Genomic DNA, 27961 nt, shown 5'->3' with positions numbered 1-27961 from the left:
TTAAGGTTAGTCATATTTATGGCAGTAATCATGTTCCCACTAACAATTGTCATAAAAGCCATTTGTTCACAATTACTGTAGAAACAGTTTTTTTTGTTTTTTTTTTTAACTTTGGAAGTCCCAGGCAGCATGTGAAAGAAGCAGTTTGACCATGAACGTGAAGCACTGTTGTCAGCCGCCTGCCCAGGTGCTACTTCTGGGTTTCCCGCTAGAACACCACAAAGGGCAGGAGGAGATGTGCAAAAACAGGGCACCTTGGACAGGTAAACTTCCTCACATGCTGAAGTCTGGGGGATCTTGAATATAAAAAGCCTCTCCTGAGAGCTTGTCTCCTGCAGTCACTGAGGAGTGATGACAATAAAAGGCCGAATTGCAGTGTGCCCATCAGCAGTTTGCTCTCTGTGGGGCACACGATGACAAAATCTCCAGAAGCGAATCACTGGTCTGACCTCAGTAACCTCAGGACTGAAGCTTTGTACTTGGGCAGGCTTTCTCAGAGGGGTCTGCTCTTCCCAAAGAGAGCTGGTATTTTTAGAAGAAAAAATAATCAGTGAATTGAAGGCATTGGATCTTAAATTGAGTAGTAAATACCTGTCTACATACTTTGCAGTCTACTTGCTGCATCAGGGACTGCTAGAATCAGAAACAGAAATAGGCCTTCAAGAACAGGTGTGTTCCCACTGGGATGAAATACCCAGTGTAACCAAATTCCCCAAGAGGATAGCTTAATTGGCAAGTTTCTTCTTTTGAGCACATTAAAGTTTATTTGCTCAGTGAAGGCTGAGCTTAAATCAGTATGTGTATGTTATTAACGAGAACCTGAGGTAATTACATGTTTGGTCAAAAGCAGTCTCTTTGAGCTCAGCGTAACCCAATTTGTGATTTACAAAGCACAGGATGCTGGCCTGAACCAAAGTGAGTCTTATATATAACATACGCTGTGCTTCTGTGATGCAACAACCAATTAGAAAAGCCACCTACGCCTTTCCCAGTTAATTTCGCTTTTGAAGTTTTAAAAACATTTCATTTTAAAAGATACTAACGTAATTCTTATAAAAGTGAAATTTCTACAGTGTAATCAGCCATTTAGCTAGATTTGCCTTTATTCTAACAGCAAAGTAGAAGTTGTAAATTGAAAAAGGTATATGGATCACATTAATTCAGTCCATTTTTTTGAAGAGGTGTAAGCTTGTATATTATGGGCTAATGAGAAACCTGAGAACACCAGCACTTTCGTGGGGCTTGGCTGCATAGGTATTGGATCCCAGGACTGTGTTTTTGGAAGCATTTTAGGGATGGATTTCCTGATCAGAACAGTAGTGATTGCATAAAAACGACAGACCAGATATAAAGTGAAACCAACAAAATGGTCTTAGTACCTAGGTAGAGTGTGCAAGAATTTTAAAGAATACGTAAAAATATGCGTTAGTTTTCCAGATATCCTTAAAATGCTAAAGTGCTGCCCTTCAAAATATTATTTAAAATAAGCACATGAGCCATCGCTTTCCATGAGAATCATTACAAGATAAAGTAGTGGTACACACCACTTAAAATTGTGGGAAAGTGTGTACTCTGTAAGAAAGGTGAGTGATAACTGTTTCTTTAAAGTTGTTTAAATGTATAAACACTGCTAAAAGAATTAAAGTAGTTGTATCTTGGGACCTGATTAATTTTGAAGCATTTTTTCTTTCTACCCTATGGTGTAACTTAGTGCTGTCTTTTTACAGGTGATTTGAAGATACTACAACTAGAAACCGGAACTAGAATTCAAGATATGTTATTTTTAACATGGCAGTCAATTGAACTACACTTAAAAGTTGATTACAGTTACTGAATCCCAGGACTATAGTTGATTTCAGGTAAACTTTCTTCTACTTTTAAACATGTTTAATGAAGAACCTCTTGCTGGTGTTTAAATTTTTTTAATATTTATTCATTTTTGAGAGAGAGTGAACAGGGGAGAAGCAGAGAGAGAAGGAGAATCAGAAGCAGGCTCCAGGCTCTGAGCTGTCAGCACAGAGCCTGGCTGGTGTTAAATGTGAACCTGACTCACTTTTGGGGGAGGGGAGGGGGGTAAAATGTTCCCTAAATATAACTACTGTTTTTTGTTAACTATTTAGATTTGGAAATCTTTCCTCTTTCAAGTAAACACCAATAGTGTGATCTTGGAGTTTTTAGCAATAGTCTATTTGCAGAGTCCAGAATTTGTAAATTCACCAACTGAATTTATCTGTAACCCTCACATCAGGATGGGCAGTGCTTTTTGCAAGTCCTTTGTGGACACGTACAGTGCAGTGAAAATTTTGAGGCATGTGACACACTTGTTCCGATTGAGGTTTAGTAAGAGGACACTCTGCCTTCTTGTTTCAGCTCTCAAAGTGTCAACAGTGTATCCTTCTCCACTATGTATTTAGTGTCTTTTCCAAAATTTTGTACCTTGGTGATTTTACAGTTTAAAATGGCCCCCAAGCATAGTGTTGTCTCCTGTTCTCAGCACATGAAAGCTGATGTGCCTTATAGAGAAAGTACATGTTAGGTAAGCTTTGTTCAGGCATGAGTTAATAGTGCTGTTGGCCAGTATCGTTCAACGTTATCAGAGAATCAGTAGGTCCTGGAGCCCTTCCAACAGTCATCCAAACTTTGCCATTCCCAGAAGTATCTCAATAATACTTTTGGAAGTATTTGGAAGTGCTTTTGGAAGTAATTCCCAAACCTAATAAGGTAAAACAATGATGCCCACTTATAGGTATGGAAATCAAGGCTGTTACTATCATTTTGGATGTCTTAAAGGCATTCCTCTAGTACACTGGCTTGGGTTCTTAATTACTTTAAGCAAATACATTTATAAATACCTTACTTTCATAAGATTACGTAAGACATAAAATTTCTTATAAATCTAGGAGTGCTGTTTTTTTGCTGCTATTATAAGGTTGAAACTCCTCTTTAAACCAGTAGGCTCGGTTTCCTTTAACTTTCGCTGAGGGTTAAATTGGAAGGTGAATTCCTGTTGAATAGATTACTTCCCTATAAAGAGCAGGCTTTGGAAGTACCTCAGTATATGAGGAATTTTTCATGCTTTCTTCAAGTAAAAAAAACACATAATACAGTTCATAAAAAACTTTAATGTAAGGCACTGTTGTCCAGAGTTAAATGAGGGATAACAGCCCACATGACGCCAGCCACCTTGTCCTCCTACGTCTCAAACAGGTCATCTGCCCTAGCACAGGCAGCAGGGTACAGACTGTACATGACAGTTCCTCAGTGGTGATGTTATCTCCCAAAACATGGACTAATATTTTTCCTTTAAACAAGAAAATAACTATCTTAGACTAAGAACTGAAGAACTAATGAACAGCTCAAGAGGAAAAAAACAGAACACTACACCAGCTATTATAGTCTCAAAAAAGGTTTCTAAGAGTTTCCATGTTTCTAAGAGGTCCAAGGAATGCATGTATTCTGTTGTCTATTAAGTCCCCATGACAAGAAAGGATAAAGCTAGAAGCATTTCCTTGGTTCAAACTGTGCTTCAGGAGGCGGTAAGGGCTGTACGCATAAATGGGTTCAAGGACCAAACTTCTGTTTGCCCCTTGATTCAAAAACACTTAACTGATTTCACCTCAAGGGCAGTATGACAAATTCTTAAGAATGTCTTCATTTACTCCCATTAAATACTAAAATATCAGAACCTTAAGAAAACTGGGATTCTTGATTTATCAGTAGCCTGTAAGTTGTGTTTTAAACAAAAACAGGCACCTTGGTTCTACAGTGCTAAAGACCGCATCTACTTTTTTGCAGGAACTTTTTTTGGATAACTGCTAATCCTAATCATCAGCAAAGACACCAAAATAGACACATTTTTCTAAGTTCTTACCAAAAATCCATTTCAAGGAAAAAGTCATCCAGGAAGGGAAAATTTTGCTTTAAGTAGATAAAGTAGTGTTTATATGCATTAGGCCAAGCAATCCACTCAGGGTTCTAACAGTTTAAAAATTAAGTCACAATATAGCTGAATAATGAATATGGTGGTTCTGATGAGGTATTATTTTGACATTTTGGTCTCGGAAGGTGTTTCTCCAGTGTCCAAGGTCTTCAACAATCGGAAAAGGCCAGCGGCTTCTCGTATCCTGCTGAATTCAATACAGAATGCCTGCACTTCTATAAACAAGTCCTGCACGTTAATTATTTTGTTACGGATCAAGGACTGGAGAAAGACACACACAAGACGCACCAAACGATTCTGAAAAAGAGAAAGCAAATTTATTGTACCCGTTTTCTTGGCAGGTATTTATAAAATTTACAAAAATCTCTGCTACTTACCTGCATATATTTATCCTTAATTTGTTCACAAGTAGAGATGCAATTTGATATGTAAAGGTGAATAAATTCAGGAGGTAGATCAACAGCTGTAGTGAGTCTGTTTCAGAAAGTTAAAAAGGGCTGTTACAAAACACTGTTACCCATAAAATATAAAATTCCTCTTTGGTCATTTAGTCAAAATTTCTGATAGATGATCAGTTACCTACTTTTAAACATACTTATGCAAATAAGCCTGAGTCACCCACTTTGTTGGTCAATGGCACTTCATTTTTTAAGTCTATACTTAGCATTACATTACACATGAAAATTACTCATAATTTTGAACACCACATTTCTGTGTTCTTGGTTGAATCCTAATTTGTAGTTAATGGTCTTCAAGCTCTAGTAAGTAACGTTAACTAAACCTCAATTACATGTAAGTGCTATGCAAGGTGGTAGGTCCAAGAAGGTATAATTTTTAATAATTAAGGGCTAAAATGAGGGGTTTGCAAAAAGCAGTGTAAATGAAAAAACAGGAAAAGCCTTAAAAGGTCAAGTGGCCTAAAACTGAAACCTTGAAGTATTTCTTATAACCTAGCAAGTGATGTGAGAAAAAGCTGGGATCTGGGATTAGTGTGGCACATTCAGGAACATGGTGGTAGAGATCCGGATGGAATGTGACAGAAGGCATTGGTGGCACATTAGTGTCTCCACGAGGAAAGCTGGTATTTTCTGAAAGATTCTGTGGAATATTTTAAGGAAAACAAAAAGATGGGAATTCCACGTTCAAATAAAGGTATGCTATGCTAGCTATACAGTATGAATTTCCAAAAGGAATTCTAAACTTCTTTGACTACAGAACCTTTCCCCATAAAGCACCAAGGAACCAGTGCTCTGAGAAAAGTGCTGTGGTCACTTGAGGTTGGGGGGGAGAGGGGGAGGAGGGCGGGGGGGGGCACAAGGAACAGACCTCATCCTTGAAATTATTCTCTAGAAAGAATACTACTGATAAAAAGATGTGGTTATTCTTGGACTAAATACCAAATAGCTGGTGAAAACAGTGCTACAAGAACATAGTGAAGGGGAAAAAGCTGGCACTGAGAGGGCAGGCAGTCCAAGGATGGGAGCAGAAGCAGCCCCAGAAGGAAGTGAGTCTGCACTGGAGGGAAAAGCCTGAACAGGAGAATGCAGACACACAGTAGTGTATTTTCAACAAACAGCTGACCAGTTTTGCCAATGACAGAAAATAAAGTTGAAAGCCTCATGCCTGCCTCCTCTCTCTCCCACCCCAGAAAGAACGCTCCTGTACACATACTTGTGATTACTTAGTTTTTACCGGCTGATAAGCTTAAAAGGGCAGCCTTCAGTACAATTTCAAGAAGGTTAAAAAAAAAAAAACAACTAAAAATTTGTTGCTAGTTTTTGCCTTCTGGCCATTTAATCAGGATCTAGATTCACACCGCCCCTGCCACCCACCCACACCCAATCAAGTATAAAAACTTACCGATTTACAACTTCCATTGAATGCAAAGACATGTCCATGTTGACCAGAACCGAAAAATACTCTGTGATCTGGCTTGACTGCATTAACTTCAGCAGCATTTCTATAGCAACTAGAGGGTTGTTTTCCACTAAGTCTGGAAGTTTGGCTGGAGTGAGGCCAATATGATAAACGAGTTTGGGGTCTTTTTCCAATTCACCCAGGAGCTAAATACAACCAAATTTTTAAAGAGAGAGAGGTTCTTAAGTCAAATATTCTCTTTCCTGCCTACAAAACCAAACTATAAAATAATCTACATTGAACCAACTTGGTAAATTTCTTCCCTGAAACCCATCATAATCTTGTATTAATTTTTAAATTTACATTTAAGCTGTGAAGATATTAAAATGCAGACACCTTCAAGACTAAAAATGCTAGTGATCCCTTTCCAGGGCATTAAACCAGCCTCAGTATGGTCTGGTTGGATAGAATGCTGTGTGGACTGTAACAGTATCCTCCTTAACAGCTTTGTAGGCTTTTCCTATCCTCTGTTATAACCAAAAATTATCTTAGTTGTCAACCAGTTCTCCAGAAAAGCACAGACCACAAAGAACTGAGAATAGGGGAAAGAGTGCAGCCCAGGCAGAGAGCAGACACTCAAGGAGAGAAGCATGACAGGAGGAGATCGCTGCCCTGTTGTGGTGCCTCACGGCAGGACCGTACAGTTCAGGCCCTACTCACGTGATGCAATCTAAATAAACACCTTCAAAAGCAGTTCTGCCAAATAAGTGGTTTTTCACAAATTCTCTATGTTCATTCCCCTACCTGCCTGCATATACCACAGTGGACTGTGTTTTAGGATGGCCTAGCAAACAAAGTGAACTACGAACAGCTGTTATTTGACTCTGAAAGTAACATTTTCAGTGGTAAACTGGATTGGAAGTGTCAGTATGTCCTCACAAGTTCCACTGTTTAAGTTTGCAAAGCTGGGTAAAATTCACCAAACCGAAACCACCCACCAGGTATCCTTGCCTTTCCCTGCCCAGGGGAGTCTTACACAAAGAATAGCAGGGGCTATTCTAAATTTCAAATCCACCACTAACCAGCTGTGTGACAGTGGCTAGCTTACCCTCCCTAGGTCTCATTTTCTTCCTCCATAAGATGTTAATCTCACTTACCCTCAGTAGTTACTGTCCAGCAAATGTAACAACATATGCAAAATGCCAAAACTGTGAGATCCATCCTACCCCTCCTCTCCCATAGTCAAAATGGCCCCAAATAAGTGTTGATACATGTTGAGTCATCAGTCTTTTTCCACCAGAGTAAAATGACCAGAGTGGGAGGGGCAGAACAAAGCTCCAGAGATCCAAGACTTCTTGGATCCAAAACATTCTTATTGCTGGCTCCTATCGGCAGATCATTTTATTGGTCATTTATCATGTGAAGGATTAAAATAAAACACCTACAAATAAATACATACCTGTGTTTGTTGAGGAGAAGATAAGGGGCTTTTGAAGGCTTTGGCCATTATTCGCTTGATCTCCACACCAGTGCTATTCTTGACACACATTGATTTGTCCCATTGAATCGCATGGTCAGGCTCTGTTGGATTCAGCCAAGCCAGCTCATCCTCACAAATGTGGAGTGGAGGTGGTGGACGAATAAACTCTGGCCGGAAATGGCCTGTAACGAGAGTAGGAATGTTTGCTTCGATCAGGAAGCTACCATCTATGCACATCTGTATAAAGATAACATGATAAAACTTGCAGACTTCAAAATCCAAAGCAGAGATGATATAGAAAGGGTTTTATTCAGAATGCCAACAAAATGAAACACTGATAGAACATTATTATTCCAGAGCCCAAATCTACTTTTCAGGAGAGATGAAGGCATTACCATGATCTGATGATTTTTAATTCAAGCATGATCACCACTGAGAAGCAAAAGGATACAACTTCACATACTGGTGAGAGTTCTGATGGGAAAAATGAAATGCTACTTGATCTCACTCTTCCTATTCTTAGTGACCGGTATTTTTTTTTTAAGTAGGCTTCACACCCAGTGCAGAGCCCATCGTGGGGCTTGAACTCACAACCCTGAGATCGAGTCCTGAGCTGAGATCAACAGACACTTAACCGACTGAGCCACCCAGGTGCCCCATTAATTACTATTACTTTATTCAGTAGTAGTGAATAATTACTATTATTTTATTCAGCACTACTATTTGTGGTTTTTTCTTTGCATCTTCTAATGTTGAGGTGGCAAATTATGTGTAGATAAAATGGCAGGGAACAAAAAAGTACAGTTGGCTTGACATTCCCAAATGAATCCAGAGACTTTCATAAACCCCTGAATTCACAAATCCCATATTCATTTTCATAGAACAGTAAAACAACAATAGGAAAATGCAGTGACTCTACCTCAATTGTTGTGTGAAATAAGACTGAACCCTAAGTTATAAGCCCAAGAAAATAAATGCTGGCTGGGATTTTTGCTGAACAAATTTCATAACTCACTCTGGTTTCCACACAGGGCCTCAGATGGCTTATTCTGACCATGGGTCCTAGCCCCTGCCAAATTTGAGAATGGTTTGTTGAAAAGGTTTTCTGGCTAAGAATCACCAGTTTATCTTCTACTCTCTCTTCACTTACATCAAGCATTTTACATCTAGTAGGACTAGCATCTCAATCTCTTTTCAGACCACTTATAAAAAGAAAAAACTTTTAACACCTCAGGAGAAGCACTACTTATATGATAATGAAAACATTCCCAAGAAGTACGTACGTTTAGCCAGACTCCGTATCTGATTTGCTTTTCACATACTTTTCTGGTGGCTTACGCAACACACAGTAAGCAAATATTAAATGAAAACCAGTATGTGCCATGGGGCTGTCAGGCACACTTGTGCTCAGCTTAGACTTCAAATATTAAACCCATTTATGTCAAAGATCTAATAATGGCATTAAAGTCATGTAAGTTTTAAACTCATGGTGACACTATAATTTGGAGAACATTTTCTTATACCTAAGGATAAAGCATGCCTTCATCACTAAAACCACATAGAAGCCTGAATACAAAAGTTAATAAATTACAGAAGACTCATTTCAGTAAAATCAGAATTTGTATCTTCAGGAATGCTGATAAAAAAACTTGAAATGTAATTTTATTAAAGAACACAGACCATCACTACTATGTTCTACAAGACACTATAACTGGGAAGTGTCTCACTGAATTCAAGTTTAAGCAGCAACAAAGGTAACACCATGTTTTAGAAAACCAAAAGTCTCAGGATGCTGGTAAAATAAAACCAAGTACAAAAAAGTAATATACCTACTTTCAATAGGTGGCTTTGGTCCACTGACTAAAGCTTCTGTGATTTGAGAGGCAACTGAGCTGTCAAATCCAGAATTAGAAGAATCTGGGTCTGGGTCACTGAGAATACTAGGGAAGCTAGCCTTACTTTGGGTTGGCAATTCAGACTGGCGTTCTGAAAAAGGGTAAAATAAGAGACATTTTTAAATTGAGGGCAACACAAGGAAAGTGAAAAAACTAACTGGGAAAAGCTGTCTGCAACATATGAACAAAGGGCTAGATTCAGAATATAGACACATCCCCCCTCCCCCACCAATACAAATCAGCCAGGAGCTACAAAACCCACCAATAAGCCAGCAGCAGCTGCAACCACACTGTCAGCCAGTTGTGCTGGGGGGGGGGGGGGCAGCCACACCTGCCAGAGCATCCCCATCTGCTGCAGACCAGTCACAACAGAAGGGTACATACAGCCCATACAAGGGATATCCATAGTGCTGGACTGGTGATCAGGGGGTATTAAAATAATGGGCTCCACAGGACATTTTCTATGTAAGGCCACTACTTTCAAGTCCAAGAGATGTAAGTGACATACCTAATATATAGAAACACAGAGTCAGACAAAATGAGACAGAAGAATATGTTCTGAACCTCAGAAAAGAACTAAAGGAAACACAAGCAATCCACCTGATGAAGAGTTCAGGTAATGGTCATAGAGATGCTCACACTGGACTGGGGAGAAAAGTGAATACGCTCAGAACTGAGCTGAAGAATACAATAACTGAAATGAAAACTAGAGAATAAATAGCAGATGCAAAAGAAAGGATCAGCGATCTGCAAGACAGGGTAATGGAACACACCAAGCACAACAGCAAAAAGAAAAAAAAAATTAATGAGGATAGGTTAAAGGATTTCTATGACAACATCAGGTATTATAAGGGGTCCCAGAAGAAGAGAAAAAGGGGCAGAAAACTTATTTGAAGAAGTCATTGTTGAAAACCTCCCTAACGTGGGGAAGGAAAGAGCCAGCCAAGTCTAAGATGCTCGGAGAACCCTACACAAGATGAGCCCAAGAAGGTGCATATCAAGACACATAATTAAAATGTCAAAAATTAAAAGATAAAAGAGAATCTTAAAAGCAGCAAAAGAAAAGCACATAGTTACAAGGAAAACCTCAAAAGGCTATCAGATGTTCTTTCAGCAGGAACTGCAGGCCAGAAGGGAGTGGCATGATATTCAAAGTGCTGGTAAAAACCCTACAATCAAGAGTACTTAACCCCAGCAACGCTAGAACTCAAAATTGAATGACAGATAGTTTCCCAGACAGACAAAAGTTAAAGTTCATCACCACTAAACTAGCCTTACAACAACTGTTAAAGGGACTTCTATAAGTGAAACAGAAAAAGCCATAATTAGAATAAAATTATGAAAAGAAAAAAATGCACTGGTAAAAGCAAATGCATACTAAAGGTAGTAGATCACTTATAAAGCTAGTATGAAGGTTAAAAGACAGAAGTAGTAAATTAATTATATCTATAATAATTAGATAAGGGGCACAAAATAAAAAGATGTAAAATATGACAATATATACATGTATGTATACATACATATACATACAATACATCCGTAAAATACAGAGCCAGGGGTGAGGTGGGAGAGTAAAAACATAGTGCCTTCAGAATGTTCAAACTTAACCAACCATCAGTTTACTTTAGACTGGTATATACAAAGAATATTATATATAAAACTGATAGTAACCACCAACCAAAAACCTGTAACAGATACATAAAAAACAGGAATCCAAACATAATACTAAACAAAGGGATCAAATCACAAGGGAAGAGAGCAAGAGAAGAACAGAGAACTATAAAAACAACCAGAAAACTAACAAAATAGCAAAACATACATATCAATGAATACTTACTTTAAGTGAACTAAATGCACATTTACTTTTAAGTCAAAAGACAGTGACTGAATGGATTAAAAAACAAGACCCATTTATATACTTCCTACAAGAGACCTGTCTGGTGTCAAACATCAGATCCAAAGACACAGACTGAAAGTGAAGGTATAGAAAAAAAAATATTCCATGCAAATTGATGCGGGGGGGGGGCGGGCGCGGAGGAATACTTATACAGGACGAAGTAGACTTTCACAAATTTTTTTTAATGTTTGTTTATTTCTGAGAGACAGAGCACAAGTGTGGTGGGGGGCAAAGAGAGAGGGAGACAAAATCTGAAGCAGGCTCCAAGGCCCTGAGCTGTCAAGCACAGAGCCCATCGCAGGGCTTGGGCTCAAACTCAAGGACCACGAGATTGTGACCTGAGCTGAAGTCAGAGGCTTAACTGACTAAGCCACCCTGGTGCCCCAGGACAAACTAGACTAAAACAAAGACTGTACCAAGAGACAGAGAAGGGCATTATATAATCATAAAAGGGACAACCGAACAAGAAGATACAACAATTGTGCATATTTATGCACCCAACATAGAAGCACCCAAATATATAAAGCAAATACTAACATGAAGAAATTGACAGTAATACATAATAGTAGGGAACTTTAACACCCTGCTCACATCAGTGGACAGATCCTCTAAACAAAAAATCAATAAGGAAATAGTGGCTTTGAATGACACACTGGAACAGACGGATTTAATGGATATATCTGGAACATTCCATCCTAAAAGAGCAGAATACACATTCAAGTGCACATGGAACGTTCTCCAGAACAGATCATATATTAGCCCATAAAACAAGTCTCAACAGATTCAGAAGGAACAAGTCATACCATGCATCTTTTCTGAACACAATGCTACAAAACTAGAAATCAACCACAAGAAAAAAACTGGAAAGACCACAAATACATGGAGGTTAAATAACATGCTATTAAACAATGAATGGGCCAACCAGGAAATAAAGAAGCACATGGAAACAAATGAAAATGAAAACACAAGTTCAAAACTTTTGGGATGCAGCAAAAGCAGCTCCAAAAGGGAAGTTTATAGTAGTACAGGTCCACCTCAAGAAGAAAAATCTCAAACAACCGAACTTTATACCTTTAGGAGCCAGAAAAAGAAGAGCAAAACCTAAAAGCAGAAGGAAGGAAATAATAAAGATTACAACAAAAATAAATGATCAAGTGGAATTTATTCCTGGGTTGCAAGGACGGTTGAATATTCACAAATCAACCAGTGTGATACACATTAACAAAATGAAGGATAAAACTGATATGGTTATCTCAATAGATACAGAAAAAACATTTGACAATATCCAACATCCATTCATGATTAAAAACTCTTACTAAAATGGGTATACAGGGAACAAATCTCAGCATAATAAAGGCCATATATGACAAACCTACAGCTAACACCACACTCACTGGTGAAAGGATGAAAGCTTCCCCCTAAGGTCAGGAACAAGACAGGCATTTCCACTCTCACCACTTTTATTCAACACAGTACTGGAAGTCCTATCCACAGCAGTCAGACAAAAAAATAGTCTGGTAAGAAAGAAGTAAAACTTTCACTATTTGCAGATAACATGATACTAACCTATAGAAAAACTGAAAAGACCCACCAAAAAACTGCTGCAACTGATAAACTCACTAAAATCACAGGATACAAAATCAACGTGCAGAAAATCTGTTGCATTTTAATTTTTTTTTTTTTTAACATTTATTCATTTCTGAGATAGCACAAGGCAGGGAGAAGCAGAGAGAGAAGGAGACACAGAATCCGAAGCAGGCGCCAGGCTCCAAGCTGTCAGCACAGAGCCCGACGCAGATGTCAAACTCACGCACCGCGAGATCATGACCTGAGCTGAAGTCGGACGCCCAACCGAGGCACTCAGGTGCCCCTTCATTTCTATACATTAGTAACAAAGTAGTAGAAAGAGAAATCAAGAAAACGATCCCATTTACAACTGCACCAAAAACAGTAAGATAACTAGGAATAAATCTAACCAAAGAGGTAAAGACCTGCACTCTGAAAACTATAAAGCACTAATGAAAGAAAGTGAAGATGACACAAAGAAATGGAAAGACATGCCAGGCTCGTGGCTGTGAAGAACAAATATTATTAAAACGTCCATACTACCCAATCTACAGATTCAATGCAATCCCTATTAAAATGCCAATAGCATTTTTCACAGAACTAGAACAAATAATCCTAAAATTTGTATGGAACTACAAAAGACCCCCAAATAGCCAACGCAATCTTTTGAAAGAAAAACAAGGCTGGAAGTATCATGCTCTTGGATTTCAAACTAACTGCAAAGCTACAGTAATCAAAACAGTATAGTACTGGGACAAAAACAGACACACAGATCAATTAACAGAATAGAATGCCCAGAAATAAGCCCATGCTTATATGGCCAATTAATCTACAAGAAAGGAGGCAAGAATATATGATTGGGGTAAAAGACAGTTTCTTCAATAAATAGTGCTGAGAAAACTGGACAGCTACATGCAAAGAATGAAACTAGACCACTTTCTTACACCATACACAAAAATAAACTCAAAATGGATAAGAGACCTAAATATAAAACTTGAAACCATAAAACTTCTAAAATAAAATATAGGCAATAAACTCTTGGACATTGGCCTTAGCAACTTATTTATAGATAGGTCTCTCCAGGCAAGGGGAAAAAAACAAAACAAAACAAACTGAGGCTACATCAAAATAAGAGCTTTTATACATCAAAGGAAACCATAAATAAAAAAGCAACCTAATAAATGGGAGAAGCTATCTGCAAATGATGTATCTGATAAAGGGTTGATATCCAAAATAAAGTACTACAACACCAAGGGGGAAAAAAAAAAAACCAGATAATCAGACTTTAAAATGGGCAGAGTACCAGAACATTTTTCCAAAGAAGATACACAGGCGACCAACAAACACATGAAAAGATGTTCAACATCACTGATCATCAGAGAAATGCAAATCAAAACCACAGTATGACCTCACACCAGTCAGAATAGCTAGTATCAAAAAGACAAATAGCAAATGTTGGTGAGGATGTGGAAAAAAGGAAACCCTTGTGCACTGTGAGAATGTAAACTGGTGCAGCATGTCTGGAATACAGTATGGAGGTTCCTCAAAAACTAAAAACAGAAGTACCATAGGACTCAGTAATTCCACTTGTGGATATTTACCCAGAGAAAACAGAAACACTATTTCAAAAAGACATAGGCACGCTTATGTTTATTGCAGCGTTGTTTATAATAGCAGGATATGGAAGCAACTTAAGTGTCCATCAAAAGATGAATGGATAAAGATGTGGTATATACATACACAATGGAGAATTGTGAAAAGGAATATTAAAAAAGAATGAAATCCTGCCATTTGTGACATGGATGGACCTAGAAGTTATTCTGCTAAATGAAATAAGTCAGACACACAAAGACAAATACCATATGATTTTGCTTCTGTGTGTAATCTAAAAATATGAAACAAATTAAAAAAAAAACAGAAACAGACTCCTAAAGATAGAAAACTGGTGGTTGCCAGAGGGGAGGGAAGGAGGAGGATGGGCAAAATAGGTGAAGGGGATAAAGAGGTACTAACTTCCAGTTTTAAATAAATCATGGAATGAAAAGTACAGCGTAGGTTATACTGTCAATAATGCAATAACTTTGTATGGTAACAGATGGTGACTACCCCTAACATGATGACCACTGAATAAATGTGCAGAACTGTTAAATCGCCATGTTGTACACCTGAAACTAATGTAATATTGTAAGTCAACTATACTTTAATGTCTTAAAAAAAAAAGGTCAAATCAGTGTTTTAAAAAAGAAATAATGGGCTGACTTCAACAAGCATTTTATTTCAAAAGGCTTGGATGGTCAATAAACATCTGAAAATATGTTCAATTCCATTGGGGACAGGGGGTGGGAAAATCAGTCAAAACACAAGATCCCCTCCAGATTAGCAAAAATTAACATCTGAAATTATCAGATGTAGATAATGTCACATAACTTGCACACTGGTAATGGGAATGAAACATGGCACAGCAAAATCTGGAAAATAATCTGCCATTAGCTAGTAAAGTTTTACATGTGCTTATCTTTCCTGCTAGAAGAAACACTTTCATATGTACACTAGGAGAATGTACCAGAATGTTCATGGCAACGTTATGTCCATCAATAGTAAAATGGATAAAGAAACCACTACCATTATATCATCAACATGGATTCATCTTACAACCCACACCCAAAAGAACACTGTATGATTCCACATGCACATCAAGTTGAAGAACATCCAAAGTTAAACTATAGGCATGCACAGTTTGGAGGGCTATAAAGTAAATCATGAATGATTATCACAAAAGTCAGGTTAGTGATGGGGAAGAAAGGGAGCAGCGAGTAGGAGAAACACATAGGGAGCCACAAGATCCTGAAACGATTCCATTTCTGAACTTAGATAATGGTTGCTCCAAGGTCACTTTATAATTCCTTAAAATGTACATGCTGGTTTTATGAAATTATGTATTTCAGATTTTGTAATTTTGTAATTTCAGATTTTGTAATTTCAGAGCTAAATTCCTAATTCCTTAAAGAGCTACCAGTGTTAATAAAAGACCATCGATCCAATGGAAAAATGGCCAGACATGAAAGATGCCTTAGATCTGTAACCACATGTTCAACTCATTCAAGGAAAATGCTAATTAAAATTATCCTGAGATGCCATTTTCTCATCTCAGATTACTAAAGCACAAAAAATTAACATACTCTTGACCAAAATGCAAGGAAAAGGTTTAAACTGGCACATTGTGTGGTAAACTAGTAAGTGCAAGTTGTCAGGAATTTCTAATAAAACCTCTAAAATGAATACTGACATTGTTAACAGGGTAAAAGTGCCCCTTATAGTTACTTCTGTTTAACTTGTCTGCTTGTTTCTTTAAAGTTTAAAAAAAAATGCAAAGGCATCCTCCATAAACACACCTCTGGTCCATGAACCCTACCACAAGATCTATGAATTGAGGGTCTCTGCAAAGATCATCTGTGTGTAGCCAGCTCCAGAGAAGACAGGTGCATCACTTTGTTTTTGTTTTTTGGTACTTGTAAAAATGAATGGATTAGGACATCTTCAATCTGGGTAGGGGACAGCAAGCAGCAAGCTTAGCCACTGTGCCCAATTTTCTCAAGACTAACATGTTCTTTTCTGGGCTTGATATACTTTAAAACTTTCTCACAAACTAACTCAAGTCATCCTAAGTTGCAAGGGAAATCAGATTCTCACTCTATTAAATACAAAACTAGAACCCTCAGAATATCTATCCCTTCTGAAGGTAAGGTGACTGAAATTGCCTATCACCTCTGTACCCAGCTTTCACATTATCTTTTCAAAATTGTATTTTATTTCTGTGAATAGATTGTATCCAGCACTAGTGACCAATAGGTATTTTTGTGTACATTCAATCTTAAAAGCCTTAAAAAGATTTCTCTTGGTTTCAGAAAATAACCACTGTTATATTGTTGATACCCAGGAGTTAAAAAGTGAGGTTCAGAGGTTCAGAATGCTCCAAGGAAAAAGGAGTTTATTGAACAATGTCACCTTATGTAAGAAACCAAATGTCACAGATGCATTAAATCTAAGAAGGATGGGAAACTGTCAAAATTAATTAATACTGCAGCTCACTCAATCACAAGATCAAGGGTTCAAAAATTTGCCTATATATTAGAATTTCCCTAATGAATCACTCTCAAGTGGTTAAGACCCATTCATCCATATTTTTGCTGAGAGCAGTTAAACAAAAGGCGCCTCTTCTTACCTTCCCTACTTACGAGATGCTCTGACCATCCAGATCAAGAAAGTCCCCCTATTTTCTATTACAACATGGTTTTGCTTCAAGAAAACCCATTCATTCGTTTACACATGTAACACAGAAGGTGCCAAAACAATCTTGAAACAGAAGGAAGGACACAGCAGAGGTTTCATATGTCCTGATTTCAAAACTTCCTACAAAGCTACTGTAATCAGAAGTATAGTAGAATCCAGACAGGCAAAGCAATTATTATAGAATAGAGAGCCCAGAAATAAACCCTTCCATATATTGTCAAATGATTCTCAACAAGGGTGCCAAGACAAATTGTTTGGACTATCCGGGGTCCCATGGGATTTCGTATGAAGTTTATGGTGGGTTTTTCTCTATCTGAAAAACACATTGTTGGGATTTTAAGAGAAATTGCACTGAATCTGTAGATCATTTTGACATCAGGAAAAAATTTTTAAACAGACTAAATTTTATCCAGCATTCTTCTTAAATTGGAAACACAATCAATTCAGGTGAAAACTCAGAGTGAACTTCTGTGCCATATTAACAAGGATCCAGTACTGAAGCTGTTTTTCACAGAAGTTATTAAGCTTTTAGCACAGTTACAAAGACCTTCATTTTAAGTGGAGAAGCTCATAAAAAAAAAAAAAAAAAAGGCGGCCTTGTGCTACCACACAAGAATACCCAAACCACTGATTCCTCCTTACCAGCCAAGGCTAACTGAAGCCCACTAATGTCCACAGACTGGCCCATATTTCCAACATCCATCAATGCGATCTGTCGAGGTGTTTTTTTGAAGAGTTCCCTTGGGGGTGCCAGCATCAGCTGGGAAAGAAAAAACTTTTCTGGTGGAGTTATAGGAGGTAAAAATCCTGTAAATAGAAATGTATAACAATTTCTCCAATGGTTATTTTTTAAAATTAACTTGACTCTGGTAAAATTAGCATTTGCTACTTGCTATTTCCATTCACTCATTTTTAAAAACAAAATTAAGTTTCAGTGAACCAAATATATACATTTATGAAAATGTAATTAAATATGTCATTTGAAATTCTATTTGTGGCAATATCAATGAAGCTTAAGGTTTTTTTACCTGTATTTCCAACATGCAAAGGCTAAAGCTTACACGTGCAAGCAAAAACAAAAAAGCTACAGTGCTCAGAAATGCTCTTCTTGGAGCGCCTGGGTGGCTCAGTCAGGTTTTGATCTCATGGTTTGTGGGATAGAGCCCCAGCGCAGAACCCTCTTGGGATTCTCTCTCTCCCTCTGCCTGTCCCCTGCTTGTGCTCTAATAAGTTTTTAACATTTATTTATTTTTTGAGAAAGAGACAGAACGTGAGCAGGGAAAGGACACACAGAGAGCGAGGAAGACACAGAATCCCAAGCAGGCTCTAGGTGCCCAGCTGTCAGCACAGAGCCCAACTCAGGGCTCAAACTAACGAACCGTGAGCTCATGACCTGAGTCAAAGTTAGACACAACCAAATGAGCCACCCAGGTGCCCCTCAAAATAAATAAGGTTAAAAAAAAGATGTTTTTTCTTCTGCTGCTGCAACTGTACAGGTTGAAGAGACAAGGAAACATCATTAGCAGGGCAAATACACTTCTCACACCTGCTTCAAAAAACAGTGAAGCTACAAAATTCCCACCGTGCCAAATGCTGTCCCCTTTTGTTCCATATCCAGTGGTTCACCAAGCCTCATCCATTCCCCAGGGGCACTGTCCCCAGACTCTGCTCCCTCCTCTCTGACCCCTCCTCTCCTCTCCTGCCTGAACTACAGGTCAGCCTTCCTAATTTCCCCAGCTCCCAGTTTTGACTCCTGCCCACCCATCACCCAGTCCACACTCCCACTTACCACCTAGTCATATTTTTATGTACACATATGCTCACAATACTTAACCTGTTTACACAGGATTAAACCCAAACTTCTGCACCATTTTAAGTCCCTTCATAATCTAATCCTGACCCACTTGCCAAATATCATCTCTCCCCTCCAACCCACATATCCTACATTCCAGTTGCACAAAATCTTCCAGGTTTTAGGAGTCCTGATTTCAAAACATCCAATATATCCAGCTCTCTAAGAGTACCTGACAGGGCCACACCCTTCCCTCACACCCCACCCCCACACACACCCCTTACTCCACCTCTAATCACCATCCAGCAAAAACATCACTCTCTCTGAGGACGTCTCCAGCCACACAAGCAGTTGTTCCTCTCTACTACCAAGCATTTTATATGTGACATCTAATACGACTCTTACTACACTGGTTATGACTACATTTATGTCTCCCCAACCAGACTGCAAGCTTGAGTGAAGAGAAGTCATCTTACTTACCTAGCTCTGAATCTGAATCATCTGAAAAACTTTACAAAAATATATCTATTAGATGTTCACCCTAGACATACAATATAAGTCTTGGTGTTGATATAGCTTCCATTGTCCATTTAAGCACCATCCCTGCTTTAATAAAAAATGCAGTCTATGGTCTACATCTAGGTTTACACTCACTACATCTGAGAATGACGTAAGTGATCCTTCCTATGCCTAACCTGGCCTTCAGAATACAAAGGGCTCTCTGAATAAACCCCACAATGTCCCCATTCCCTGCTAAGGGACTCTTAGGATGGTAGGTTTTGACAACCCATAATATGTTCCATTGCTTTCTGGGCATTCTGGAACTCCCTGAAAGCCTAGTTCAGAACTAGTACCCTAAAAGGGCATCTTATCCAACACAAAGTTTGTCCCTCTTACATAAGAGCACTGCAGGAAACCAACTAGAGGATGTTTTAGATCCAAAGGGGGTGCCACACATGAACACCAAGTGGCCTGCAACGTAGAAACCCTCCTGTGCCATGAAAAACTTCATGGTATTACTTCAAAATCCACTGCCTTCACTTTTAACTCCCTGTATAGTGGCCTCTACCCACACCGTGTTTTGCTCATTTTCTCACAGGTTGAGTACTTTAAGATCAAACTGTTTCCCACCTCTAATTACCTGCTTCCCCCAGTACACTGGTCTCTGTCTTAGTCTTCCAAGTACCCTTATCACTAATCACCATCCCCTCTGTGCCCTTCTGCTTTCCTGGCTGAGTCTTCTCCCAAAGTCACGTCTCAAAAGGTATCTCTTTGAGTTAAAAAGAAAAGGCAGCCTTGAATGTAACCCACAGATCTGATCTCACCAATGCTGCACCAATATACATTTTACATAACGTCCAGTAGTCATGCGTTTCCTAACTTAGGCCGTAAATTTGAGACTACCTTTTATCTTCTGCTCCCATCACATTATCCCAGGACACGCAACAAACCAACGAAGGTGGCTGCAAAGTCCTTAAACGCCGTTTAATGTCTATTTCCGCCCAACAACTTCGAGTTCTGAACGAGTTCTATTTACTTGACTGAGACTTAAACCAGGAGCGGGGTGTCATTAGTTACAACGTCACACATCTCAAATGGGGTTAACAAGAATGAAGCGCGACTGAGTTGCTAAAACTCTCAAGCCCCACTCAGCTGCATGGTTTCATGGCCTGTACAGTTGAGAGGAATAATCTGCGGTGCCCTGAATCTGCAATTAAGCTACCAATTCTCCATATTTGGGGGGGGGGGGGGGGAGAATAGACAATTTCAAAAGGAGACAATGTCACTTGCGGATGAACTCGCACAAGGATAGGTGGAAAGTTCCCAATCTAACCACAGCGCACATCTGGCTTCGGAAGGGACGGGCTGCCCCGGCGTACCTGAGAGGGGCGGCCTATCGGGCTCCTGGCCGCCGCGAGCGGGCGGCGCGGGGTTGAGCAGGTGGGCGAAGCTGGCGGCGAAAGGGTTGGCGGCGAGAGGCTCGGTGCGATACATCTCCCAGAGCAGGTAGAGCGCGGTGAGGCGTTGTGCCGCGCTGGGCAGTAGGTCCGGCTGCTGTAGCAGCATGACCAGCACCGAGCCCAAGCGGAAGTGGTCGGCCTTGCTGAAGTAGTGGTGGAAGGCAGTGGACAGGCCCTCGAAGGTGCTGCCGCCTCCCGCCTCCTCCGAGATGATACTCAGCAGGCTCGAGAGCTCCTTCGGGGTCAGGCTCATCCTGCCCGCGGGCCCCCCCGGGCCTCCACTGCCCGGCCCGGGGCCGCCTGCTCCGCCTCTGCCGCCGCCGCCGGAGCCTCCCGGGCCGCTCCTGGACGCCGACGCCGCCGCTTCCCGGGCACCCCTCTGCTCCGCGGCGGTGAGAAGTCGGCCAGACGCCGCGCTCACCCCGCCGCCGGGCATCAACCTCGACCGCCTGCCCTGCTTCCCGGCCGGAGCGGCCCTGGCGCCGGCTCGCCCCGTCCCCACGGCCGTAAAGCGCGCTGTTACACGACAGCGTCGCAAACAAAACACGTCGGAGAAGCCAGACAGCGGCAGAGCGGTGGGGCAGCGCCGAGCGAAAGCGAGGCCCGCTGGAGCGAGACCAGGGAGAGGATCCGGAGACGCTGGGTGGGAAGTGTGAAGAGACCGGAAGCGGGGGCGGGGCCTGCGGGAGGGGCGGGCCAGCGGGGTTCTGGCCTCTAGCGGCCGTGGGACCACCCGGCGCTGGGGGCGAGATCTGGACTTCCGCGATCCCAAGCAGACCTCCTAGGAGCTCCCGGGGCAGTGCGTGGCAGCCAACGGTTCCGACGACCGTGGGCCACGTTATCGTGTGGAAAAATGCGTCTTAGATTCAAAATGGTTTTCTTAATATAACATACGTGATTGTTCATGATTTTAAACTGTTTAAGTGCAAGTAACTGAACAAGGACATTTCTCATAACCAAAGTTAATTTCGTCTCACATTTTTTTGCACAAATGGAATCTTACTGCACTTGAGTTTTTGTACATGGTTATTTTAACAGGATATTGAGAAAAATTTTCCAGTTAATACTCATTTACAAAATTGTTATGCGACTTTTTGCTTTCTCTGCCCTAAGGCTGATTCTGGCCTTCAGTGTGCGTTGTAAGGCGCTGGGGAAACTTTAGGAATAGTAGCTCCAGGGGCCCCTGAGTGGCTCAGTCCGTTAAGCATCCAACTTCAACTCTGATCATGATTTGGCAGTTAGTGAGTTGGAGCCACCAGTCTCCCCACCCCGTCCTCTGCCCAGGGCTCTGCAGTGACAGCTCAGAGCCTGGAGCCTTCTTCAGATTCTGTCTCTCTCTCTCTGCCCTCCCTTGCTTGTTCTCGCTCTCAAAAATAAATAAACATTAAAGAAAAAAAAAAGAAAAAAAGAAATGTAGCTTTCTTGACAATGTTCTCTAATTAAAAAAAAAAAAAAAAGTAGCACCAGCCCCCAAAGATGACGGCCCAAGTATTTAAAAAACAAAAACACCTCCCCAGGTGACTAATGTGAACTCAGGGCTGAAATCAGTGGTATTCCCCAGACTTGCCCAGCCCCCTCCCTAGACTTAACGAAATCCTAAGGGATTTCTGCCAGGCAGGTTAGGGAAATCCGGTCTGCACTACACAATGATAGCAACTCAAGAATCATCTAGTTAGGCACCACCTTCATCTCAAGTAAAACTGAAGGAAGAGAAATGGCCGGGTCACCAGGTATGCAAATTATGAAGGCTGCTGCAATCTACTGCTAGATTGTCCACTTGAAAGATCCTGCCAAAACATTTCTAACAGCAGCAAATACTATTTGCTAACACCTGGACCGTTGGGAAACTGACTCAAATTAGCTAGAAAATACTCTCATTTTCTTTTTTTTCTTTCTTTTTTTTTTTTTACTGTGGTAAATAAACCTTACTGTGTTTGAGCCATTTTGCATTTTGGGCTCTCTTTGTAATAGCAATCAGTACACGTATCTAGGTTTTACTTTTCTTTAAAGATGTTTCAAAATATTTGAACATGCTACCCACCACCATCACCACCACCAAAAGAACTAAATACTTTTCTTTTTTTTTTTTTTTAATTTTTTTTTCAACGTTTATTTATTTTTGGGACAGAGAGAGACAGAGCATGAACGGGGGAGGGGCAGAGAGAGAGGGAGACACAGAATCGGAAACAGTCTCCAGGCTCTGAGCCATCAGCCCAGAGCCTGACGCGGGGCTCAAACTCACGGAATCCCAGGAAACTCTAAACAAAAGGGAGATGACTGAAGAGCTCATACCAAAGTTATACTCAGGGAGAAGACTTACACATTTGGAGTGCAGAGCATTTTGTGGGTAGCAAGTAAAGGAACAAGTTTTTCCTCACATCAACAATCAATGCTTTCTTGTTTCTTTTCAGCCTTTCCACTGGGTGTCTAGTGTCTAGTGGTTTTGCATTGTGCTCTTAATTTCCACTTTCCTGATGTCTAAAAGAAGTTCACATGTTATTGGACATTTGTGTTCTCTTGTGCAGAATTCCTATTCAATCTTTTGCCCATTTTTGTATTCAGCTGTTTGATGTTTTCGTATTGATTTGTAGAAATTCTTTATGTAGTCTAGATATGAGTCCTCTGTCAGATATAGGTATTGTGGATATATTCTCCCATTCTGCAATTGCTTTTCACTCTATCGGTGGGTTCCTGTGCCTATGTTCCTGATTTCTCACTGCCACTTTTGTTGTACCAACACCTAGAGGACTTTGTAAGATGTTTGTAACATGGTTAAAAACCCAGCCACTTCAGAGGGACTGGGTCCACCTCAGTCCTGAGTGTAGGTACAAACAAAGCTGAGCATATGTGATTGCTGCCTTCTGCAGCTACATACCTTAACATCAGGGGAGATGAGGTCAAGGTATCTGCGTATGTTAGTGGACTCATCTTTCCTGGTTGTAACCTTTGCTCACTGCATGTTGCAGTAGCTTCCATGAGTTAAATCACAAACTGTAACTCCTCAGTTCCAATTTCCCCATTTTAGATCCAACTGGATCTCTTAGGCTTACAAGAAGATGCCCAACTCTGGTGAGAACCACTATCTTCGTCACGCAGTGATGGTATGCTGTGTCCTGGTCCTGTCTACTCCCTGGTTGGGGACAAGGACTTAGTTTGCCAGGTTCTCTGGCAAATTCCACTTCTGAAAGTCTATCTTAAAGAAATAAGAATCAGGAGACCCTTTTTGGACAAGACATTCAACAGCATTTATTTTTATCACTAACACCTAAAAGTCTAACAATAAGGGAAATCCATAGCATCTCTACCAGAGGGAATGTTATGCAGTCATTATAAATGTTGTTTACCAACCATTGAAAATTATATGGTAAATCTATACATGGAATACTACTAAGCAATTAAAAATGAATGAATCTATTGATATATGTAACAACATGGATGTATCTCAAGAGAATTATGCTAGGTAAAAAAAAAAAAATCTCAAAAGGTCACATACTTATGATTCCATTTACATAACTTTCTTGAGATAATAAAATTCTAGAGCTGAAAAGGAGATCAATGGTTTCCAGAGATTAGGGGTGGTGGTAGAGATGGAGGGGCAGAGAGGTGGATGGGACTCTGAAAAGGCAGCACAAGTAAGTTTTGTGGTGATGGAACAGTTCTGTGTGGTAATTGTGATGGTAGCTACACAGGTGTACATGTGTGATACAATTTCATAACACTCTACACACACATTGCAATTGCTTGTTTCCTAACTGTGATTGTGTTTTATAGTTACACAAGATGTTACCACTAAGGGAAACTGGGTGAAGAGTACACGGGAACTCTCCTTACATGTTTTTTGTGATTTCCTGTGAATCTGCAATTATTTCAAAATCAAAAGTTAAAAAATACATAACAGCATCCTATACTATAATGCTATAATGCCAAAAGCAAAATAAAGGTGATATTTATAGTCGTGTGTATGTATATATATTACATACATACATATTTAAAGTTGTAAACCGTGTTTGTCTTCAGATGGATACTTGTTTTTCTTTTTACATTCATGTGACTTCCAAATAAACATGCATTAATTTTAAGACTGAAAAAAAAATTTTTTTTTAATGTTTGTTTATTTTTGAGAGAGAGAGAGAGAGAAAGAGCATGGGCGTGAGTGGGACCGGGGGTGCAGAGAGGTAGGAAGCGAGAGAATCCCAAGCAGGCTCCGTGCTATCAGCGTAGAGCCTGATGCAGGCAGGGCTCAATCTCCTAACCCTGAGATCATGACCTGAGCTGAAATCAAGAGTCTTTCACTCAACTGACTGAGCCACCCGGGCACCCCAAGATGAGAAAAATGTCACTGAAAGACAGAAAACATCTCTTGTAAGTGTATGATTGGGATTTGTTCTTTTTCACTCAAACACCTGCCTATGTGTTCTTCCTGGAGTCTCCCCCATGTCCCAAACCGAAAGGAGTGCCAGACGTTCCTTCTCCTTTGTTCTGCCTCCTGAAACTCTGACAGCTCCATTCTTGGTGTTGAGAGCAGCTGCAATCCACTCTCCATGTGGACCACTATGAAACACAAGGCAAAACAGTTTAACTCTCCCTGTGGTGCCGTGTAATAGGTCTTGGGGTTAGTTTTTCTTATCCCTTCCATGTGGTTCCTTCAGAAAAACTGAGCAAGGCAAGAAAGGGTCAGCTTTGGTGGGAACATTTGGTTTTCTGCCCATCAGCTGAATAGTCGCCTCCGGTGAATAGGTGAGCATCAGAAGGCTCTTTCCATTTTTCTGATTCTCCCTCAAAGCCCTTCCTTATTCTGCATGTGGTGATAAATCTGGTTTCTTTTCAAGTCAGGGCATTCAAACCACTTGACCCACAACGTCAGAGTAGTAGGAAGCCAGGGAGGTGAGCGTGAGCTTCACCATCAGGCTCACCAGGCATGCTGCTGGGGTGCAGCTCAGCGGACACCTGTCAGGACCCATTTGCCAAGCCCATTTGTGTGCCTGCTTGGCCCAGGTGGGACAACAGTGTGAGTGACACCCGGTCCCTACCTTGAGGAGACTTCAGGCTAGATGAGGAGAAGCTTAGTCTTTCCTCTACTTTATAACTTTAGGCAGGCTGTTGACCCCTCTGAGCCTCAGTTTCCTCTTCTGGGTAACAAAGAAAATCCACAGGGAAGGAAGCCATTCCCTGGGGCTCCCCGTGCATCCCCTTACCTATCTTGAGAAAGAAGAGAAAAAAGTTGAGTTTATTTTGAAAGAACTAATCTTTCTTTGTAGATTTTTAAGCATAAAACTGGCTTCACTGTTCACCTCCAATAAAACTTTTAATTTAGCCTTTCGTTGACCTCAGCACAACACATCTGACATGAAATTGATTTCGAGCATTTCTAAATCCTTCCAATGAAAAAGACCAAACCTATGAATGCAGATATTTTGGAACACCCCTTTTGTTTATTCAGCGATAAATGATCCTGCTGAAGAGAATTGGCAATGCCACTCATTAATGACAATCATAGAATTGAAAACAGCTACAAATTGTAAATTGTGAGTTAAGAACTCAGAAGAGGGGCACCTGGGAGGCTCAGTCAATTAAGCGTCTGACTCAATTTCAGCTCAGGTCATGATCTCACAGTTTGCGAGTTAGAGTCCCACATCAGGCTTCTCGCTGTCACTGCTTGGGATTCTCTCTCTCTCCCTCTCTCTCTCTTCCCCTCCCCTCCCTACCTCAAAGCAAAACAAAACAAAACAAAACAAAACAAAACAAAACAAACCTTAGAAACAGAACTCAGAGGGGAAATGAATGAAAAACTAAGTGGTTATTGTTCTCATTTCCTGTTGCAGATAATTTCCAATGCTTTGTTTTTGTTTGCATAAAATTGTACATGAACTTATTATGCATGTCCAAAGATAATTTAGTAAGAGCTACAGTGCAGGTCCCTTGGCATTTGGAGGGTGATAGGGAGACAGGATTTTCATGAACCATTTCAGTTTATTGGGAAAGGAACATAAAGAAACAGCCTTGTCCAGAGTAGCATGGAGTCACAGTTAAGAACATGGGACCCAGCTGACCGGGCTTGAGTCCCCACCCCAGTTACCAGCTTTGTGAACTGAAATTTGAGTCTCAGTTTCCTCACTGGTAAGCGACAGGTCAACAGTATGAACTTTCAGAGGGTGCTTGCAAATGACGATAAAGGCTTGGCACAGCACCTAGCACACAAAGCCTGGCTACCGTGATAGTCAAAATCATATCCATCCAGGGCTTGGACTCTGTAGACTGACCAGCTTTCCATCTCCTGAATGCTGCCTCACCACCCAACGGCATCCAGGTCTCCCTATCACAATTGAGCAGTCCTCGGATTTAAAGGACTCAGAAACCCTTTATTCTTAGGGCACTGTGTGGCTCAGTCAGTTCAGCGTATGACCCTTGATTTAGACTCAGATCATGATCTCGTGGTTTGTGAGATTGAGCCCCTTACTGGTCTTTGCACTGACAGAGTAGAGCCTGCTTGGGCAGGCTGGCAGGTGTCCACAGAGCCTGGGTGGCTCAGTTGGTTAGGTGTCTGACTTTGGCTCAGGTCATGATCTCACAAGTCATGAGTTCAAGACCCATGTTGGGCTCTGGGCTGACACCTCTTTTTTTTTTTTAAAGAGTTAATCGTGGTTTTATTTTATTTTTTATTTTTTTAATATATGAAATTTATTGTCAAATTGGTTTCCATACAACACCCAGTGCTCATCCCAAAAGGTGCCCTCCTCAATACCTATCACCTACCCTCTCCTCCCTCCCACCCCCCATTAACCTTCAGTTTGTTCTCAGTTTTTAAGAGTCTCTTATGCTTTGGCTCTCTCCCACTCTAACCTCTTTTTTTTTTTTCCTTCCCCTCCCCCATGGGTTCCTGTTAAGTTTCTCAGGATCCACATAAGAGTGAAAACATATGGTATCTGTCTTTCTCTGTATGGCTTATTTCACTTAGCATCACACTCTCCAGTTCCATCCAGGTTGCTACAAAGGGCCATATTTCATTCTCTCTCATTGCCACGTAGTACTCCATTGTGTATATAAACCACAATTTCTTTATCCATTCATCAGTTGATGGACATTTAGGCTCTTTCCATAATTTGGCTATTGTTGAGAGTGCTGCTATAAACACTGGGGTACAAGTGCCCCTATGCATCAGTACTCCTGTATCCCTTGGGTAAATTCCTAGCAGTGCTATTGCTGGGTCATAGGGTAGGTCTATTTTTAATTTTTTGAGGAACCTCCACACTGTTTTCCAGAGTGGCTGCACCAATTTGCATTCC

The 27961-nt window shown here is 40.5% G+C and overlaps 1 protein-coding gene, 1 long non-coding RNA gene and 1 other non-coding gene across 5 annotated transcripts; 2 read left to right on the top strand and 1 right to left on the bottom strand.

The window, feature by feature from the left end:
• Positions 1 to 107: 107 nt before the first annotated feature.
• CNOT11 (CCR4-NOT transcription complex subunit 11) lies at positions 108 to 21205 on the bottom strand. Of its 3 annotated transcripts, XM_040454054.1 has the most exons (9): positions 20598 to 21203; positions 17568 to 17732; positions 9111 to 9263; positions 7257 to 7459; positions 5801 to 6003; positions 4318 to 4414; positions 4066 to 4237; positions 1730 to 1772; positions 108 to 265 (listed from the first exon to the last, which is right to left on the bottom strand). In XM_040454054.1, the coding sequence occupies exons 1-8, from the start codon at positions 21112 to 21114 to the stop codon at positions 1768 to 1770; spliced, it is 1515 nt and encodes a 504-aa protein (XP_040309988.1). In that variant the 5' UTR covers positions 21115 to 21203; the 3' UTR covers positions 108 to 265; positions 1730 to 1767. The 3 variants fall into 3 exon arrangements, with proteins under 3 accessions (XP_040309988.1, XP_040309987.1, XP_040309989.1); XM_040454053.1 differs by lacking the exons at positions 108 to 265; positions 1730 to 1772 and having other exon boundaries at positions 3103 to 4237; positions 20598 to 21201; XM_040454055.1 differs by lacking the exons at positions 108 to 265; positions 1730 to 1772; positions 9111 to 9263 and having other exon boundaries at positions 3103 to 4237; positions 20598 to 21205.
• Positions 341 to 455, top strand: LOC121016519 (small nucleolar RNA SNORD89). The gene has a single exon (XR_005784331.1). It is a non-coding gene; the product is annotated as a small nucleolar RNA SNORD89 (small nucleolar RNA).
• LOC121016430 (uncharacterized) lies at positions 4189 to 8275 on the top strand. Its single transcript, XR_005784270.1, has 3 exons — positions 4189 to 4281; positions 7635 to 7742; positions 7826 to 8275. It is a non-coding gene; the product is annotated as an uncharacterized LOC121016430 (long non-coding RNA).
• Positions 21206 to 27961: the final 6756 nt, after the last annotated feature.

The sequence above is a fragment of the Herpailurus yagouaroundi genome, unplaced genomic scaffold, assembly GCF_014898765.1.
Source record: "Herpailurus yagouaroundi ecotype Mexico unplaced genomic scaffold, PumYag 210, whole genome shotgun sequence".
Lineage (NCBI taxonomy): Eukaryota > Metazoa > Chordata > Mammalia > Carnivora > Felidae > Herpailurus > Herpailurus yagouaroundi.
This window is presented reverse-complemented; position numbering and strand designations above follow the sequence as displayed.

Coding starts and splice junctions, on each gene's coding strand:
- CNOT11 (XM_040454053.1), bottom strand. CDS start 21,114: ATGCCCGGCGGCGGGGTGAGCGCGGCGTCTGGCCGACTTCTCACCGCC. Junction 6,004..7,256: donor CTTCTCCTCAACAAACACAG/GTATGTATTTAT, acceptor GGTTGTATTTAG/CTCCTGGGTGAATTGGAAAA. Junction 4,238..4,317: donor TTAAGGATAAATATATGCAG/GTAAGTAGCAGA, acceptor TCTCTTTTTCAG/AATCGTTTGGTGCGTCTTGT.